This window comes from Neophocaena asiaeorientalis, unplaced genomic scaffold, assembly GCF_003031525.2.
Source record: "Neophocaena asiaeorientalis asiaeorientalis breed wild unplaced genomic scaffold, Neophocaena_asiaeorientalis_V1.1 scaffold504, whole genome shotgun sequence".
Classification (NCBI taxonomy): Eukaryota; Metazoa; Chordata; class Mammalia; order Artiodactyla; family Phocoenidae; genus Neophocaena; species Neophocaena asiaeorientalis.
The window spans coordinates 6,255,720-6,275,239 of NW_020174438.1; the positions used below are offsets into that span (position 1 = coordinate 6,255,720).

At 40.7% G+C, this 19,520-nt stretch overlaps 1 protein-coding gene across 1 annotated transcript in view; it reads left to right on the forward strand.

The window, feature by feature from the left end:
- RIC3 (RIC3 acetylcholine receptor chaperone) overlaps positions 1-19,520 on the forward strand; it is a 49,620-nt gene that overhangs the window by 10,865 nt on the left and 19,235 nt on the right. Inside the window, 2 exon segments of the mRNA XM_024757053.1 lie at positions 17,172-17,398; positions 18,594-18,669. Coding sequence (XP_024612821.1) covers positions 17,172-17,398; positions 18,594-18,669 — 303 coding nt within the window.

Consider the following 19,520-nt stretch of genomic DNA (forward strand, 5'->3'; position numbering starts at 1 on the left):
GCTTCTTTTGCATCTACTGAGATGACCATGTGGTTTTTGTCTTTTCTTGTTTATGTGGTGTATCACATTGATTGATTTGCGTGTGTTGAACAATCCTTGTGAACTTGGGATGTATCCCACTTGGTTGTGGCATATGATTTTTTTTATGTGTTGTTGAATTTGGTTTGCTAATATTTTGTTGAGAATTTTTGCATCTATATTTATCAAAGATATTGGCCTGTAATTTTCTTTTTTGGTGATGTCTTTGTCTGGTTTGGGTATCAGGGTGATGGTGGCTTCATAGAATGTCTTTGGGAATGTTCCCAATGGGTTTGAGAAGGATCAGTGTAAGTTCCTCTTTGTATGTTTGGTAAAATTCTCCTGTGAAGCCATCTGGTCCTATAATTTTGTTTGTAGGGAGTTTTAAGATTACAAATTCTATTTCACTTCTAGTGATTGGTCTGTTCAAATTAGCTGTTTCTTTTTGATTCAGTTTTGGTGGGCTATATGTTTCTAGAAACTTGTCCATTTCTTCTAGGTTATCAAATTTGTTGGCATATAATTGTTCATAGTATTCCCTTATGGTTTCCTGTGTTTCTGCAGGTATCGGTTGTTATGTCTCCTTTTTCAATTCTTACTTTGTTTATTTTGTTCTTGGTGAGCCTGGCCAGAGGTTTGTCAATCTTGTTTACCCTTTCAAAGAACCAGCTCTTGATTTTATTGATTTTTCTTTCTATTGTTTTTTTCTTAATTTAGTTTATTTTCGGCTGCGTTGGGTCTTCGTGCTGCACGTGGGCTTTCTCCAGCTGCAGTGAGTGGGGGCTACTCTTCGTTGCAGTGCACGGGCTTCTCATTGTGGTGGCTTCTCTTGTTGTGGATCACGGGCTCTAGGCACATGGACTTCAGTAGTTGTGGCGCGTGAGCTCACTACTTGTGGCTTACGGGCTCTAGAGCACAGGCTCAGTAGTTGTGGCACACAGGCTTAGTTGTTCTGCTGCATGTGGGATCTTCCCAGACCAGGGCTCAAACCCTGGTGTCCCCTGCATTGGCAGGCAGATTCTTAACCACCTTGCCACCAGGGAAGCCCTCTATTGTTTTTTAGTCTCTATTTTATTTATTTCCTCTCTGATCTTTATTGTTTTCTTCCTTCTGCTGACTCTAGGTTTTGTTTGTTCTTTTTCTGATTCTCTTAAGTGGTAGGTTAGGTTGTTTATTTAAGTTTTTATTGCTTTTCGAGGAAGGCCTGTATCACTATGAACTTCCCTCTAAGAACTGCTTTTGCTGCATCGCATAAATTTTGTATGGTTGTGTTTTCATTGTCATTTGTCTCAAGGTATTTTTAAATTTCCTGTTTGATTTCATCATTGACCCATTGTTTGTTTGGTTTTTTAGTAGCGTGTTGTTTAGTCTCCATGTAATTGCTTTTTTCTCATTTCTTTTTTCTGTGGTTGATTTCTAGTTTCATGCCATTGTGGTCAGAAAAGATGCTTTTGATAATTTCTATACTCTTAAATTTGTTGAGGCTTGTTTTGTGTCCTAGTATGTGGTCAGTCCTAAAGAATGTTCCATGTGCACTTGAAAAGAATGTGTATTCTGGTTCTTTGGATGTAATTTCCTGAAAATGTGAACTGTTCTATTGTATCATCTAGGATCTCTGTTGCCTTACTGATTTTCTGTCTAGAAGATCTGTCCAGAGAAGATCTGTCCATTGATGTCAGTGGGGTGTTAAAGTCTCATACTATTATTGTATTCCTGTCATTTTCTCCCTTTATGTCTGTTAGTATTTGTTTTATGTATTTGGATGCTCCTATATTAGGTGCATATATGTTGATGAGCGTAAAATCCTCTTCTTGTATTGAACCTTTTATCATTATATAGTGTCCTTTATCTTTCTTTATGGCCTTCGTTTTAAGTCTATTTTGTCTGATATGAGTATTGTGACCCCCGCTTTCTTGTCATTTCCATTTACGTGAAATATCTTTTTCCGTCCCCTCACTTTCAGTCTGTGTGTGTCCTTTGCCCTAAAGTGGGTCTCTTGTAGGCAGCATCTTGTAGGCTTTTGTTTTTTAATCTAATCTGCCACTCTGTCTTTTTATTGGAGCATTTTAGTCCATTGATGTTTAAGGTAATTATTGACAGATATGTATTTATTGCCATTTTAAACATTATTTTCCTGTTGATTTTATATTTCTTCTTTGTCCCTTTTGCTTGTTGTTTTTCCTTTTGTGGTTTGATGATTTTCTTTTGTATTATACTTACGTTCTCTTCTTTTTGGTTTTTGTGAGTCTATTTTATGTTTTTGATTTGTGATAACCCTGTTTTTCAAGTATGTTAACCCCATTGCATATCTACTTGCCTTAGACTGGTAGTCATATAGGCTCAAACACACTCAAGGAAATTTTAAAAATCTACATTTTCTTACTCTCCTCCGTCACATTTTATGATTTTGGTGTCCTCTTTTACATCTTCATGTTCATCGTTTTGCTGTTCATTGTGGTTATCATCACTTTCACAGAAATTTTTTGATTTTTTTAAAATCTGTGTACTGGTTTATTTAGGTGATTTGCTTTCCAATTGTGATTTTCTCTTTTCTATATATTCTTCTATTTAGAGAAGATCTTTCAATATTTCCTTTTAGGGGATAGTTTTAGTATTGCTGTATCCTTTTAGTTTTGGCTTGTCTGAAAAATTCTTTGTCTCTCCTTCTATTCTAAATGATAATCTTGCTTGGTAGAGTACCTTAGGTTGCAAATTTTTCCCTTTCAGGACTTTGACTATATCTTGCCACTCCCTTCTGGCCTGCAGCATTTCTGTAGAGAAATCAGCTGATGGCCTTATGGGGGAGCCTATGTAATTAACTCTTTGTTTTTCTCTTGCTGCCTTTAGAATCCTCTCTTTAACTTTTGCTATTTTTATTATAATATGTCTTGGTGTAGGTCTGTTTGGGTTTACCTGTTTGGGACCCTCTGTGCTTTCTGTATCTGGATATCTGTTTCCTTTTTTAGGTTTGGGAATTTTTCAGCCATAATCTCTTTTAATACATTTTGGATCTCCTTTTCTCTTTCTTCTCCTCATGAAGAGTTCCAAATAATATGGGAAAATTGTATACTATAAATGAAAAGTAAAGATGTATTCACTGTATGTATTCACTAGGAAGAAGTAGGTCATCATCTTAACAGTGGTTATTTCTGGGTCATGGAAACATGGGTGGTTGTTATTTATACTTTTCTCTACTTTCTCAATTTTCTATAGGTATGCATTTTTTTCTTATATAACCAGAAAAAAAGTTTCTTCCCTTCCATGTCCACTCCATCAAAAAAAAAAAAAAGGAAGAATCCTTTTTAGCATTGAATCCAAGAAGCATTCACTTCTCTATAGTTGAAAAGTCCACTATCCACCTTTTGCTTTTTGCAAACTGGAACAATAATTATCTGTCTCCATTCGTTCAAGATTTCTCTTTTTATCAATATAATTTCTTCAAATTTTCTTTAGTTCAGTGACCTTATGTGCAAGTTTTACCAGTTTTCCTGGTAGAAGTTAGTGAACAGACTTGATCTTATCCTCCTCACCCATCTGGGACTTTTTTTCCCTCTAGGATTGTTAATTCTGTCCCATTTAACCCCAAATTAATACCCTTTGATAGAGAATATGGAAGCAAAATAGAGGTTGAGAAATTCTGCTTTCTCAGCATTACATTTTATCATCAAGCAAATTGCCTTTTCACTATAAAAATACCCTTTTTGCTTTTGCTCGCCTTTTTTTTTTTTTTTGCGGTACACAGGCCTCTCACTGCCATGGCCCCTCCCGTTGTGGAGCACAGGCTCCGGATGCACAGGCCCAGCGGCCATGGCTCACGGGCCCAGCCGCTCCGCGGCATGTGGGATCCTCCCGGACCGGGGAACAGACCCGTGTCCCCTGCATCGGCAGGCGGACTCTCAACCACTGCGCCACCAGGGAAGCCCTTGCTAGCCTTTTTGTAAACCTTAATTTGTTTTGGACCTTGGCCTCCTCATGTGGTTCTTCCAAGTCTTGCTACTCTTTCATGCTGATTGCTGATGTGCTCTTCTGTTCATTTTTTGTCTGTTCTTTTAGAATAGCTACCAGTACATCTACTCCTCTGCCTTCCCCACCTGCTTAAGAATTTTTTAAATGCCCAAGCAAAAATGCATTTTAAGAGCTTTCTTCTTAGAGTCTCATGAAATGGAACCACGTGTCTCTGTTCTCAGGACTTCTTAATTCTGCCTTCCTAGAGCCTGTGCCACACACCCCCTACCTTTTTGCCACAAATTCTAAGATGGCGTGATCTCTTTCTCCTATGGTTCTCATTTGATTTCACCAACAGGTTTCTTCTTTGGCCAGAGTAACCATTCCCTGACTCACCTTATGTACCTGTGGAACGTGAAGATGTCAGCATAGTAGGTCAGGAACTTGTCAGTTGTTCCTGGTTAGCTGACTGGGACTTTGAACAGGTTCCAGAGTAGCTGAAGCCCTCCAAGGTGACAGTGTGCTGCTTCTATGCTAGAATTGGCTTCAAGAGAGTCCTACCTTCCATCTCCGTTGGCTGGGGCCTAGGGGACTCCTACCGTAATGTTACGTTTGGCATCTCTCCTGCTGACCCTGCCCACCTGTGTTTTCCATTGAGCGTCTCACTTTGAATGCCTGTAAACAGGGTTCCTTACCAGCCCCTCCCCAGTAACCCTGTTCCTCTGGAATAGTTCAGACTCTTTTTGTCACCATATTCTCCTCAAGTGAGTCCTGCTCACTGAGTCTGAAGCTCTCCAAGATGTGAAAATACATACACACACATATGTGTATATGTGTATACATATTTATACGTGCATAGGTAACACACACATATACGTAATTCTTTGTTATCTTAAATTAGCTCTTTATGTGTTGGTATGTAGGTGCCTGAGACAAATGGATTATTTTGGTCCTTTACCTTTTCTCTTAATGAAACATCAGACATCTACTCTGGAAGTGTGCCAAGAGGAGCAGAGACAATTTGAGAGTCTGTGAATGAATGTAAATTAGACACATTTTCCATTTCAGAAACTCAGAGGTGGGAGGGTGTGGGGCACCTCGATCAGTCTGACTGCTATTTTCTGTTCTCAAAACTGTGAAATTGAAAACACTCAGGATAATGAAGTAAAAAACTATTTTTAGCTCTGAGAGTGACTGGGCTGGGTCTTCAGATTACAGCAAGGCCAACAGGCCTAGTGTAAGTCATTCAGATCAGTTCAACAAAGTGTATAGCATTGCAAGACCCAGAGCATGCCCTGTAAGCATAAAGAAAATACTAGGCTTCTATTAAAGAAGCTCATAGTTTGTCCTTCAGCCACAGGGCACCAGGGATGCACCTACAGTTGAATAACTTGGGTTTATTGCTTGTTGCAGCAAAGGAGGATGCACACCGTGAGGAAGCACGCAGCATCAGTAAGAGTGTTAGAAAAGGCTTACTATAGGATTTAGGCTTGTGTTAGGTGTTTTTTTTTTGTTGTTGTTGTTTTTGCGGTACGCGGGCCTCTCACTGTTGCGGCCTCTCCCCTTGCGGAGCACAGGCTCCGGACGCGCAGGCCCAGCGGCCACAGCTCACGGGCCCAGCCGCTCCACGGCACGTGGGATCCTCCCGGTCCAGGGCACGAACCCGTGTCCCCTGCATCGGCAGGCGGACCCTCAACCACTGCACCACCAGGGAAGCCCCATGTTAGGTGATTTTGAGGAAGGTTTAAGGATGTCGGGCTTTGCTGTGGATCGGGTGCTGCCAGAAAGTGGGGCACATTCTATGACTGGGTATCTTAGTAGAGTTTATGTCAAGAGAGAGCAGTCTAAAGAAAAGCTATAGCTATAATTGGCAAAGAAGCAGCAGTCACTTATCATCCAGGAATAGGGGCTATTTGATATTTTTTTGCTTTGGGCAGTGTTCATGTTTTGTGTGTGCTCAGACAGATTACACAATGTTCTTATTTTTGTCTTGATCCATCATGGTCACAGAATGGTCTTGTCTGATGTTCATGTCTGAAATTGCTTATGTGTAAGAGGAGAACACCAAGACCTAACTGTGAGTGCCAGGCTAGCTCATAGCAACACCAGACCAGCTCCTGGGTATCAGAGGCTGCTTTTCTTATTCTCAGGTATGATTTGTATGTTTTAATCAGCACTAGCTAAAATTGGGTAGAAATGGTACTTAGTGGAAGATGTTACCCGTTTCTGTTCCAATCCATTCAAATAGAGGATGTAAGACACATAAATAGAACTCTTGAATAAGGCCTGGTGTGATAAGTGCAATTAAAGAGGTTCAGACAGTGTATTCTAAGCAATGGGGATGATAAGAGAAAATGCTTCAGGGACAAGGGCAGTATTTGGCCTGGGCTTAGGATAGGCTGGATTTAGATATGTGGAGTTGGAGGGAAAAGCAAAACCATTGGAGTAAGCAAAGGCTGAGAGGTAAGAAATCACAGGGCAGGCTCAAAGCATGGTGAGAAGTCTAGTTTGGCTGAATCAGGAGTATGTAATGAGAAAGAAGCATGAAGAGGTACTTTTGGGCTAGATTATGGAATTCAGTTGTTTAGGAGTTCACTTTGTAGGGAGGGAAAAAATCAGAATTTGCTAAATACCTGCTGTGTGTGCTGGGAGCTTTGTGTATGTTATTTAGTCTGTAACCCTTGTAACAACCCTGAGAAGTAGGTCTCATGATAGCCATTTTATAGATGATGAAAATGAGCTCTAGTAAGGTTAATTTAACCTCCACTTAAATAGTTGGACACACAGCAAGGATCTTAATAACTCTGACTGAAAAGGTGGTACTTACTTTATTGATACTTCCCTCTGCTGTCTCCTGTGTGATGCAGTCTCTTGTCATTATGGGAACCGTTGAAAGCTTTTGATCAAAGGAATGGCAAGACCAGTTAGAATTATGCTTTAGGAAGATTACTCTGGTAACAAACAGTAATAGTTAACATGTGTTGAATATATGGACTAGGCCCCGTGCTAAGCAACTTAGACACACAAATATCTCTTTTAATAATATGTAGAGGGCTTCCCTGGTGGCGCAGCGGTTGAGAGTCCTGTGCTCCGCAATGGGAGAGGCCACAACAGTGAGAGGCCCATGTACTGCAAAAAAAAAAAAATAATAATATGTAGGGTGAATTGGGAGTGGGGAGGTTGGTAAAAGATGAAGAAAAAATCTGATTAGACAAGCAGAAAACATTAAAGCAGTGGTCAGCAAAGTAGAGTTAGGTAGGAGGGGAATGTGATAAGATGGGCCCTTGGAGGAGACTGGTGAGGAAGAAACAGTCAGCTGTTGTCGGAGCCTCCACTTTAAGTAATACTGAATTAAATATGACCTCAAGAACTTCCTCAGTATTTAGGGAGACGCTTTCGTATCTTAAAGGACTGGCTACATTAAGACCTTTCTTGTTCTGTGGTAATCTAGTTCTTTATTGATTTATTTGCCCTAAGAATGAAATGCTGCAAATGGTTTAATGTTGCTCTCAGAAAGCTCTTTTGTTAACAGTGCTAGAGTTTCTGTTTTTGTTTTTAGCAATAGGGATGGTTATTAACAAGGGAAAGCAGAACTGCACTCTGTAAAATCCATTAAGTTTTTAGTCAAGCTTAAATGATTTGCTAAGTGAAATTTTAATAATTAAATAAACCTAAATATGGGGAAAGCTTTCAATAAACAATTGGGATTTAGTCAAGTCCATTTAATAGAATACTTAAGTACATATAGAGATAGGGAACACAGCTGTTTTCTATTTTGGAAGGTCTGCAGTTTTAATGTTCTAATATCTTTAATGTTCTGATCTCTTTAGTTGTTTGTCTTAAAGCAATTAAAAAACAAACTCACAAATCCCAACCTTCTAATTTATCCCACCCCTCCCCGCTTTCCCCTTTGGTAACCATAAATTTTTCTATGTCTGTGAGTTTCTGTTTTGTAAATAAGTTCATTTGTATCTTTTTTTAAAATTCTACGTATAAGTGATATCCTGTGATATTTGTCTTTCTCTGTCTAGCTTACTTCACTTAGTATGCTAATCTCTAGGGCTGTCCATGTTGCTGCAGATGGCATTATTTTATTCTTTTTTATGGCTGAGTAATATTTCATTGTGTATATATTACCATATGTATGGGATTAACATATACACACTACTATATGGAAAACAGATTAACCAACAAGGACCTACTGTGTAGCACAGAGACCTATACTCAATATTTTGTAATAACCTCTAAGGGCAAAGAATCTGAAAAAGTGTGTGTGTATATGTGTGTGTGTATGTATGTATGTATACATATAAAACTGAATCACTCAGGACTTCGCCTGGGTGCAGTGGTTAAGAATCCGCCTACCAGGGCTTCCCTGGTGGCACAGTGGTTGAGAGTCCGCCTGCCGATGCAGGGGGCGTGGGTTCCTGCCCCGGTCCGGGAGGATCCCACGTGCCGCGGAGGGGCTGGGCCCGTGAGCCACGGCCGCTGAGCCTGCGCGTCCGGAGCCTGTGCTCCGTGACGGGAGAGGCCACAGCAGTGAGAGGCCCGCGTACCGCAAAAGAAAAAACAAGAATCCGCCTACCAGTACAGGGGACACGGGTTTGAGCCCTGGTCCAGGAAGATCCCACATGCCGCAGAGCAACTAAGCCTGTGTGCCACAACTACTGAGCCTGTGCTCTAGAGCCCACAAGCCACAACTACTGAGCTCACGAGCCACAACTGCTGAAGCCCGTGTGCCTAGAGCCCGTGCTCTGCAACAAGAGAAACCACCGCAGTGAGAAGCCTGCGCACCACAACAGAGTAGCTGCTGCACGCAGCAACAAAGACCCAACGCAGCCAAAAAAAAAAAAAAAAACTGAGTCACTGTGCTGTACACCTGAAACTAACGTGACATTGTAAACCAACTATACTTCAGTTAAAACCCCAGAAATCCTTTTTGTAATGTAGCTATAAAGTAGAACATTTGTAATAGTGAAAAATTGTGATATAGATATACAAGGAGATGTTATATAGCAGTCTGAGTGGATGAACTAGAGTTGCATGTATTAACTGTATACATTTTGCCAGAAAAAGGCAAAAAGGAAGTTGCAGAAACATCAGTACAGTGTGATACTGTAATATAAAGGTTTTTTAAAATTGTGGTTAAAATATAACATTTATCATTTCAACCATTAGATATACAGTTCAGAGGCATTAAGTACATTCACACTGGTATACAACCATCACCACCATCCATTCATAATATAAAGTTTTAAAATACTCAGTCAATATTGTATGTTGTTCATGGATGTATACTTACATAGTAAAGTCTAAAAGCACATATTCTAATAATAACCAAATTCGGAGTTGTGGCTATTTCAGTGAGGGTGGGAGGAAGAGACATAAGGGGCTCCAGTTATATCTGTGTGGTAGGTAGGTATACAGGTGCTCATGTATTATCATCTGTAGTTTTTTGTACCCTTGGAGTATTTTCTTTAAAATTTTTTTCTTAAAAAATCATTTCAGCTAGACATCTCCAGGTGTTCGCTAGCCATTGACTTTTTAGGCATTCTGGGCTGTTCAGTTCTAAGAAACATGGTGATACCAAGATCCAAGAGGTGAGGTTGCTCCCTATTGAGAACAGTTAACTTTGTGAAGAGAAAAATCTGTTCCAAATTCAGCATTCTGACCCTAGCCTGCCATCTCAAGTGTACCCTTGGTCACAGGTGGCAGGAGGTTATAGGTCTGAAGCCTAAAGGTCTGAGAGAGTGACTCTACAAAGAAGAAATACAGGAGGAGAGCAGGTTTTGGAAGGTGAAAATTAGTTTCACTTTTAGGTTTGAGTTGATAGACACACAAAAGGACATATATATTAATGGGATTTAGAGATAAGAGCTTAGAGGAAAGGTCAGAACTAGAGCTATACATTTTGGACATTACAGTGTATGCCTTGAGAATGAATGAGTTTACCAAAGGAAGAAGAATAAGGAAAGAACAAAGGTTGAAACAAAACGTTGGGGAGAGAGGATTAAAGAAGAACCAGTAAAAGAGATGGGAAGAAATAGGTTGAAGGACTAGTCAGTGGGGAAAGAAGAAATCAGGAGAGTGATGTGCCACAGATATTAAGGCAGGAAAGTTTGACAAGAATTTGTTCAGATTAATCCAATATTCATTGAAAGGCTTGTGGTAATCGCTTTCTTGTGTAGTAGAGGAGGCTTAAGAGTGAGAGCTGAGTAAAAGCCATTGGATTTGATGGTTACAGTACAGTTACCATGTTGTAACTATACTTCTTATTCATAAACTCTTTAAATACAGGAATTGGTCTATTTATCATTTTAATCTCAGTGTCTGACACAGCACCTGGCATGTTGTTAAGTGTTCAGTAGTAAATATGTGGACTATTACATTGAATATAAAATGCACAGATTTCTCCTAGGATAGAAAACATATTTTTACCATCTAGCCTGTCTCTTCCATTGCTCTCAGTTCCCCCTTCTACCTTTGAAAGTAGGATTCTCTACTATTTCACTGCTTCTTTGATTCTAGTCTCCAATCTCTTTATCAATAATCTCTTTTAAAATCAACTTTAATGTTTCTCTACTTCTTGCCACATCACCATTCATTTAGTATTGCTTTTTGAAACCCTATATCACACTCCTTTCTTACTCCCATTGCTCACCCCTATATCACACTTCCTTTCTTACTCCCATTGCTCACCCCTTAACTCAATATAAAGAAGACAGTTCTAACAATCAGAGCTGTACAGCCGTGGCATGGGCTTCCTGTGGGGAGAGGTACTGAGTTTCCTGTTTGATGGTATTCAGCAGAGTCAAGACCACCACTAGATGACTCTTCTAAAAAATTTCCAATTTATTGAGAGATAAATAACATACCGTGCAATTTACCTGTTTAAAGTGCACCGTCAGTGGCTTTTAATATAGTCACCAAGTTGTACAGCCATCATCAGAATCGCCACCCCTCAAGAAAAAAAACCCATACCCATTAGCAGTCGCTCTCCTCTGCCCCCTCTCCACCCTCCCTCCCTCCCCCCAGCAAGCAACCACAAAGCTACTCTCCGTCTCTATGGACTTGCCTATTCTGAACACTTCATATTTATGGAATCATATAATATGGAGTCTTGCATGACTGGCTTTTCTTCACTTAGGATTATGATTTCGAAGTTCATCCATACTGTAGCATGTGTCTGCACTTCCTTCCTCTCTTATGGCCAAATACTGTTCCATTGTATGGATACAGCACATTTTTATTTGTCAGCTGATGAACATCTGGCCATTATGAATAATGCTGCTTTAAACATTTGTACAAGTTTTTTTTTTTTAATTGGGATATAGTTGCTTTACAATGTTGTGTTACTTTCTGCTGTATAACAAAGTGGATCAGCTGTATGTATACATATATCCCTTCCCTCTTGGACCTCTCTCCCACCCCCCACCCCCCATCGCATCCATCTAGATCACCACAGAGCACCGAGCTGAGCTCCCTGCGCTATACCGCAGGTTCCCACTAGCTATCTGTTTTACACATGGCAATGCACAGACGTCAATCCCAGTCTCCCAGTTCATCCCACCCTCCCTCCCCAACCCCCACCATGCCCACACGTCTGTTCACTATATCTGCATCTCTATTCCTGCCCCGTAAATAGGTCATCTGTACCATTTTTCTAGATTCCACATACATGCGTGTATATATATAACACCACACACAAAAACTTAAAATGGATTAAAGACCTAAACGTAGGGGGCTTCCCTGGTGGCGCAGTGGTTGAGAGTCCACCTGCCGATGCAGGGCACACGGGTTCGTGCCCCGGTCCGGGAAGATCCCACATGCCGCGGAGCCGCTGGGCCCGTGAGCCATGGCCGCTGAGCCTGCGCGTCCGGAGCCTGTGCTCCGCAACAGGAGAGGCCACAACAGTGAGAGGCCCGCGTACGGCAAGAAAAAAAAAAAAAAGACCTAAATGTAAGACCGAACACTATAAAACTCTTACAGGAAAACATAGGAAGAACACTCTTTGACATAAATCACAGTAAGATCTTTTTTGTACATAAGTTTTTGTGTGAACATATTCTTCTTGGGTATATACCTAAGGGCAGAATTGCTGGGTCATATGGAAACTTTGTTTACCTCTTTGAGGAACTGCCAGACTGTTTTTCAAAGCAACTGCACTATTTTACATTCCCACCAGCAGAGTACAGTAGTTCCATTTTCTCCACATCCTCACCAACACTTTAGATTATGTCTTTTTTTTTTTAATTAATTTATTTTTTGGCTGTGTTGGGTCTTCATTGCTGCACACGGGCTTTCTCTAGTTGTGGCAAGGGGGGGGGCTACTCTTTGTTGCAGTGCGCGGGCTTCTCTTTTTGGTGACTTCTCTTGTTGCGGAGCATGGTCTCTAGGCACTTGGGCTTCAGTAGTTGTGGCACGTGGGCTCAGTAGTTGTGGCTCATGGGCGTAGTTGCTCTGCGGCATGTGGGATCTTCCCGGGCAAGGGCTTGAACTCGTGTCCCCTGCATTGGCAGGTGGATTCTTAACCACTGCGCCACCAGGGATGGCCCATCGATTATGTCTTTTTGATTATAGCATCCTGTGGGTGTAAAGTTCTATCTCATTGTGGGTTTAATTTACATTTCTTTGATTGCTAGTGATGTTGAACATCTTTTCATGTACATGTTGGCCATTATATATCTTCTTTGGAAAAATGTCTATTAAGATATTTTGTTCATTTTTAATTGGATTGTCTTTTTGTTGAGTGGTAAGAGTTCTTTATATATTTTGGATACTCAACCTTTATCAGATATATGATATTTTCTTTCATTCAGTGGATTGTCTTCACTTTCTTGATGGTGTCTTTGCAGCACAAAAGTTTTAAAATTTGATGAAGTCCACTTATTTTTCCTTTGGTTGCTTGTGCTTTTGGTGTCCTATCTAAGAAAACAGTGCCTAATCTAAGGTCACAAGGATTTATGTTTTGGGGGTTTTTTTGTAGGATTTATGTTTATCATTTTTCTAAGACTTTTATGGTTTTGGCTCTTATATTTAGGTCTCCAATCTATTTTCAGTTAGTTTTTAGAAATTTAATATGGTGTGAGGTAGGGGGTCTAACTTCATTCTTTTGCACGTGAATGTCTTGTCCCCATAGCATTTGTTGAGAGGCTGGATGACTTTTAAGGCTCCTTCTGACTCTGAAGATTCTATGATGCTTTGTAGTACATTGGTTTCTGTTATTGTCCAAATAGGTGGACAGTCAAGATTACATATGATGGCCATCCTTTTCCCAAGAATACATTGTGTCTAAAAACAGGGATAGCCATTAGTCTTTTATCAGTTTGTTCTAGATTTCTCAGTTGCTTTAAAGTCTATCCTCCTTTGACTTTTATGATACTGGTTTGCTTCTGGTCTTCTTTGACCAGCGCAGTTTTCTTTTCTTCCTATTTTTGCACATAAGTACACATATCCCTCCATTTTTTGGGGTATGGGAACTGTTCATGCAATTTTAATTAGCTTTGTCATTTAGGTAGCTCAGAGTTTCTTCTCAAGCCTAACTACAGTCTAATAAAAATTTCCTCTGAATATGCCAACAACGCCTAGAATTTAACATGTGAAAAATAGGTGTTCAGTCTTCCCCTAACCATAAGCCCTCCCAGTTTTCCTCATTGTCTTCTCTTAGTATCTTAAACCAACCTTCGAGTTTTCCAACCCCCCACTCCCCATTCATTATTAAATGTTGCTGATCATTACATGGTAAAAGCCCTTGGACCCATCCTTTCCTTTCTATAGCTATAGCTGTCTTCTGGCTGATTTCCCAGACCCTAGTTTCTCTCTTTTAGGTCCTTACTCAACTGCTGGAATAATCCTCCTCAGACACCCTTCTGATTGAATCATTTCCCTGATCCTAGATCCACAGTATTAAATTCATATGACACAAGTTAACATTTAACCCACCGCTAATTTCCTCTCCTTATCTCTTGTTACTTCCCTTATTGGATTTGGTAGTTAACCTTATTTATTCTTTGTTCTTATTTCTTTGTTCTCATCTTTTTCTCATTGCACACAGTCCTCTTTTCTCCTAGTGTGCCTTTGCTTCTCTTCTATTCTGAATCTCACTCCCTTCAATGATTGATCCCATCTGATTCCTCTCCCTTTTTTTTTGCATTCTTTCAATACTTAGACATTTAGTTTGTCTAGTAATAAGATCCATAGTACCCTGTTCCTTTTTTGCTGTTTGTTTTGGATATACTACTTTTTAAAAGCATTGTTTCATGTGGGAACCATTGTTTCCGTTTCATTTATGGTTCTCTTCCTTTCCTACCTACAGCACAGAGTCCTGAACATAATAGTGGTCCAGTAAATCTTCTTGGCTGACAGATCTATAAAAGTTTTGGGGGCAGATGTGTGATGCTTAGCATCATCATTTTTCAGTTTTAGAAATGCACAATAATGCCTTTTGTGCCATTATTTGGTTTTAATTTTTTATATTTTGTTTTATGCCTTCTCAGTTCTCAGTTAAATGAAGTTCAGCAACGTGTCACTACAGATATTAAATCTAGTTTATTGAGCAGTAACCACCTGATATGTCAGATTCTCTCAAGGGGAACGTTAGCTTCTTAGATGCTGGCTAGGCATTTGTTCAAAGTACGTTATAGCCTTAAAGCTAGGACCATTTAAGATATTAAGATCCTTGCCAGTTTAGTAGCAAAATAGTCACCAGTACCCGGAATAAGGTTGCTTCTACCGTCTGAAGTTGTGCTTCTGTTGCTGGCCTCCTCTTAAAAAGAAGCATTTCTTCTAACTTCCGTGTCACCCGAAGTCAGTATCAAGAGGGAAAAAAGGATTGTTGGGGTGGAGCCCGGCCGAGAGAGGATACAGGCAGAGGGCAACCCCCAGGCCCAGTGGCTGCCTGTCTCACTCCTTGCCTGCCCACCCACCATCTCTCTCACCTCAGGAGCAGAGAGTTGACTTGAAGATAGTCCTCAGTTCATAGCCCCTGATTAACATCACCAGTGCAAGGTTGCTTTATTATTTCGTTACTTTCTTTTTAACGCTTTACCTTCACTCCACATGCCCATTCCTTTCTCCGTTCATGTGCACCCACTCTAATGTGTTTGTTTTATGTCCTTATACCTACATATTTGCTTGAAAGATATGTAGTGTCATTATAGTGTGTCTTTAGCTTACATGTGGTATTTGCTTATTTTTCTCAATGCTGTGCTTTTTAAGATATGTGCATATTGCTGTAGGTATATCTGAAGTGTTTTCTAAAAGCTGCATGGAATTTCATATTTGTATCTACTCCATTTTGATTCTACATTCTAACAGTTACAGAGATCAAAGTTACTTCAGGCTCCCTGCTACAACATCATCACAGTGAACATTCTCACACAGGTCTATAGAGTCTATAGTTTGAATTCGGATACAGACAGCCTTATTTGAGAATTTCTCTGGAATTTACCCACCAGTATAGGGTCACTGGATAATAGGGCGTAGCTTTAATGTCACTCAGTGCAGCCAGATCACTTAGCGGATTAGCTGTATCCGTTTACACTCTTACCCATAATGCATGAGAGCTCTTGCCTCCCCACATCTTTGACAGTACCTACTATTACCCGCCATTCTAATTTTTGCCCTTCTTATAGGTATAAGTGCTAGCTCATTGTTTTAATTAGCATTTTTCTCGTTGGTTTTATTTTGATCATCTCTTTACGTACTTGTTAACCATTTGAACTTCTCTTTCTGTGAGTTTCCTACTCATATCTTTTGGCCATTTTTCTATTGGGTTTCCTCTGATGTTCATATCAAATTGTAGGAATTCCTCGTCTATGCTAGAGATTTAATCCGTTGTCAATTTTAGACGTTGCAGAAGCTTTTCCTTGCCTGTCATCTATCTTAACCCTGTTATGGTATTCTTTATTGAACAGAAATCCATAATTTTATCGAAGTCAAATCCAACAGTTTTTACTGTGTAGTTTGTATTTTTAGAGCCTGAGTCGGGAGGTCTCTCTGCTCCTTAGTGTTTTCTGTCAGTGGATTATCCACACAAGTCTGTTTACATGGCCTTTTGAAGAGAAGTCTTTCCTTTCTTTCTCACCTGTGACTTGGAGGAGGCTTGACGCTGTTAATGTTTGGCTGCCCCTGATGGAGGAAAAAAATGTGAGAAAACTGATGCACGCTCCTTTCTCTAAGCCCTGCACTTCCGCTCACAGGACTGAGCCCCTCTGACCCTGTTTGTACTACATGAACCCTGTCTGCTCAGCTACAGCTGATTAAAAAGTGCTGCATACCTACCCAAGCTGAGAAGGTATGCAGGGAATTTGGAATTATGACCAGTCTCTGCTGGCCCCTTGAAGGACATGCAGATTGAGGGGTTTGGGGGTGAACATCTTCCTTTATGTTCACAGAGAAGCTAGAGAAATGCTGGCGGAGAAATGAGAATGAGGAAGATACGCACAGAGGAGCAGAGAAAAAAGCCCTCTGGCCCCACAGAGAGGGAGAGCGATTGAAGTAGAATGTGAGAGTAGCTGTCTGGTATCCTGATGGCTTTCCAGTTTCTGATTGTGTTCTCTTCTGAGATCAGATTGCATTTCCTTATGTGTATTAGTTAGGGATGGCTGACTACTCTAACAGATAAACTCCAAAGTGTACAATGGCCCTAGCACAACAGAAGTTTATTTCTCACTCACATAAACAGGTCCAGATGGTTCTAAGTTGGTGAGGTGGTGGCAGCGGACGGCTCTGTGCCACAGTTACTCAGGAACTCGGGTTGATGGAAGCTCTGCCATTTTCAACACATGACTTCCAATGTCTCCGTAGGTGTTAGCATCCAGCCTGCAGAAAGGAAGTGAACATGGAGTTCAATACGTGGGGCGTTGTATAGGCCAGGCCTTGAACTAGCACCTGTCATTCACATTGCTTTGTCTGGAACTCAGTCACATGGCCACATTTAAGTGTATGGGAAGCTGAAAAATGTTATCCACCTGTGGACCCAAAAGGAAGAGAAAATGGGTTTGGTGAACAGCTAGAGATTGCCACATCATATTTATTATATGTGTGATACTCTTGTGATGTCTCTATATCCTTATAATCAAGTTCCCGTTTTTTCTTGAACTTGTTTGAGTTGACTTCTGTTACGTATCTCAGTGCGTGAGGTGTTTTCCTAATAGCCATATTGAAAATAGTAGAAGTAATAAAGACTGATGAACTTATTTTCTCAGGGAAGTTGGGTCGATTTCCGCCTATGATGCATCATCACCAGGCACCCTCAGATGGCCAGACCTCTGGGGCTCGCTTCCAGAGGTCTCACCTTGCAGAGGCCTTTGCAAAGGCTAAAGGACCAGGTGGAGGCACTGGAGGAGGAGGTAGTGGAAGAGGCCTGATGGGGCAGATTATTCCAATCTACGGTTTTGGGATTTTTTTGTATATACTCTACATTTTATTTAAGGTAAGTGGAGTCATCCTGATCATATTACATCAGTGAAAATCCAGTATCATCATCATAAAAATCATTGTCAGCATGAAAACCCTTTATGGTTCATAACCCTTTTTCAAATCTATCATCTCTTTAAATCTTGCCTCCTCTTTATGAGGTACCTAGGATAGCTGTCACGTATCTCAGTTTTACAGATGAGAAAGTCTTCACTCAGAACCTGAACAATTTGCCCCAGAATTCACAACTAAAAATGCAGAACCAACACTTGAACCTGAATCTTCTAGTTCCTGATCCACTGAGCAATAAAGTTCAAAGCCTACCCTCCCCCGACCCTGCCCCAGTTTTTTCTTGATTGGGCATCTTTGCAAACTGTAAAGGCATAAAAGTATTCCAAGAAGAACTTTATCATGAGGATTGGCATAATGATTTCGAGGTTGCCACTGTGAGGCCAAATCATGACTGTACCAACACCACGTTTTCCTCCTTTCACCCGCAGGAGCGTGAGGTGCTGTTTTTAACATCAGTTGTAGTAATTCTCCTGAAACAGAACTGCCACGTCCTGAAACTAAGCCTGATATTTCCCAGCTCTGGGGAGATACGATTTGGGTCCTTTTATTTTATTTTATTTTTTTGCGGTACGCAGGCCTCTCACTGTTATGGCCTCTCCCGTTGCGGAGCGCAGGCTCAGCGGCCATGGCTCACGGGCCTAGCTGCTCTGCGGCACGTGGGATCTTCCCAGACCACCCTGCATCGGCAGGCGGACTCTCAACCACTGTGCCACCAGGGAAGCCCGATTTGGGTCCTTTCAAAAGTAGACTCCCAGTTAAGTTCTACCTCCAGGCAGGCTTTGGCCAGCCATGGGCTTGGGCCCGGGCACTGTAAGTAGAAACAGGAGGCTGCCCTCCTAGCTAGAGTAAGAGGTGACTTCATTCTCGCCTAGGAATTCTGCAGGCAGCCCAGGTTGAGTCTTGGATGAGCATGGGCAAGGCAGATGGGTTGTGAAGAGATTTTTTTCTTGTGCCTTGACCTTGATAATTTTTTACTTGGAAACCTTCTGTTGGCTTTTTTTTTTTTTTTGAGATGTTTCTCTAATGTTGCTATTTGATTTGATTTTCTCCCAACCTTTTTTTTCCATTTAATATGAGGGGTTCCATGACTTTGAGGTTCTGAGCTGCTGTTGATGTACTGTACCTCCTTCAATTCTCAGCTCTCAAAGGGGAAAAGTACTGCAGAGGATCGGAAGTGCTCTACTGCCACACCTGGAAGCACCCACAGGAAAATTAGTAAGTGCCCCTTTCAGTATATTTATAAGTTTCATTGAGTCAGACAGCTGTAATACAGCCAGAGGGGCAATCTGTGGATATGTCTTAAAAGCATTTCTCAAAAGTTGCCCCAGATTAATCTGATGCCGATTTTTACCTTAGCTCTGGGAATTCTCAAGTTTCCATATTGATGTTGGGCTTTTGAGGGAAAGATAGTTATAAAAAGTACACAGCCACCAGTTCCCTTTTTTATATATTAGCAGATTAATATTTTACACTCGGAATGGGTTACTTCTCATCTCTAGACTTCAGAATATTGATAGCAAATTTCTTTATTTCACATAGAGGAAAACTGAGGCAGTGAGATCAAGTCATTGTCAGAGTCAGTTCTTAGATCTAGGGACAGAGTTTAACACTTCTGACTCTTGAAACATGACCATCCAATATTTACCGACCAATTAGAATATTCTGTGCTCTCTGGAAAAATGAAATATATATGGCATGGCTCTTCCCTCTGAGAATTTATAGTCTAGGATGAATGTCAGGGAAAAATAACTTGTGAAAAGTTTACTACCTAGAAGGAAGGGACTTGGCGAAAGCCTTCTGGGAAATCGCACCTAGCTGTGTATGAAGGAGGGCCTATTTGATAGGGTGCTTGAGTAAGACTCAGTCTGACAGAGGGCAGCTGTGGGAAAGAAGGCATGAAGAGTAGGCAGGATAAGCTGTGTTGCTGAAGGCCAAACTATCTTGTGGATACTGAAGCCTCATCGGAGTTTTTTAAAAGAAAGACATCAGCAAAATGACTGTGATCCCTGCTGTATTCTTTTTTTTTTTTTTTTTTTTTAATTTTTTTTTTTTTTATTTAAAATATG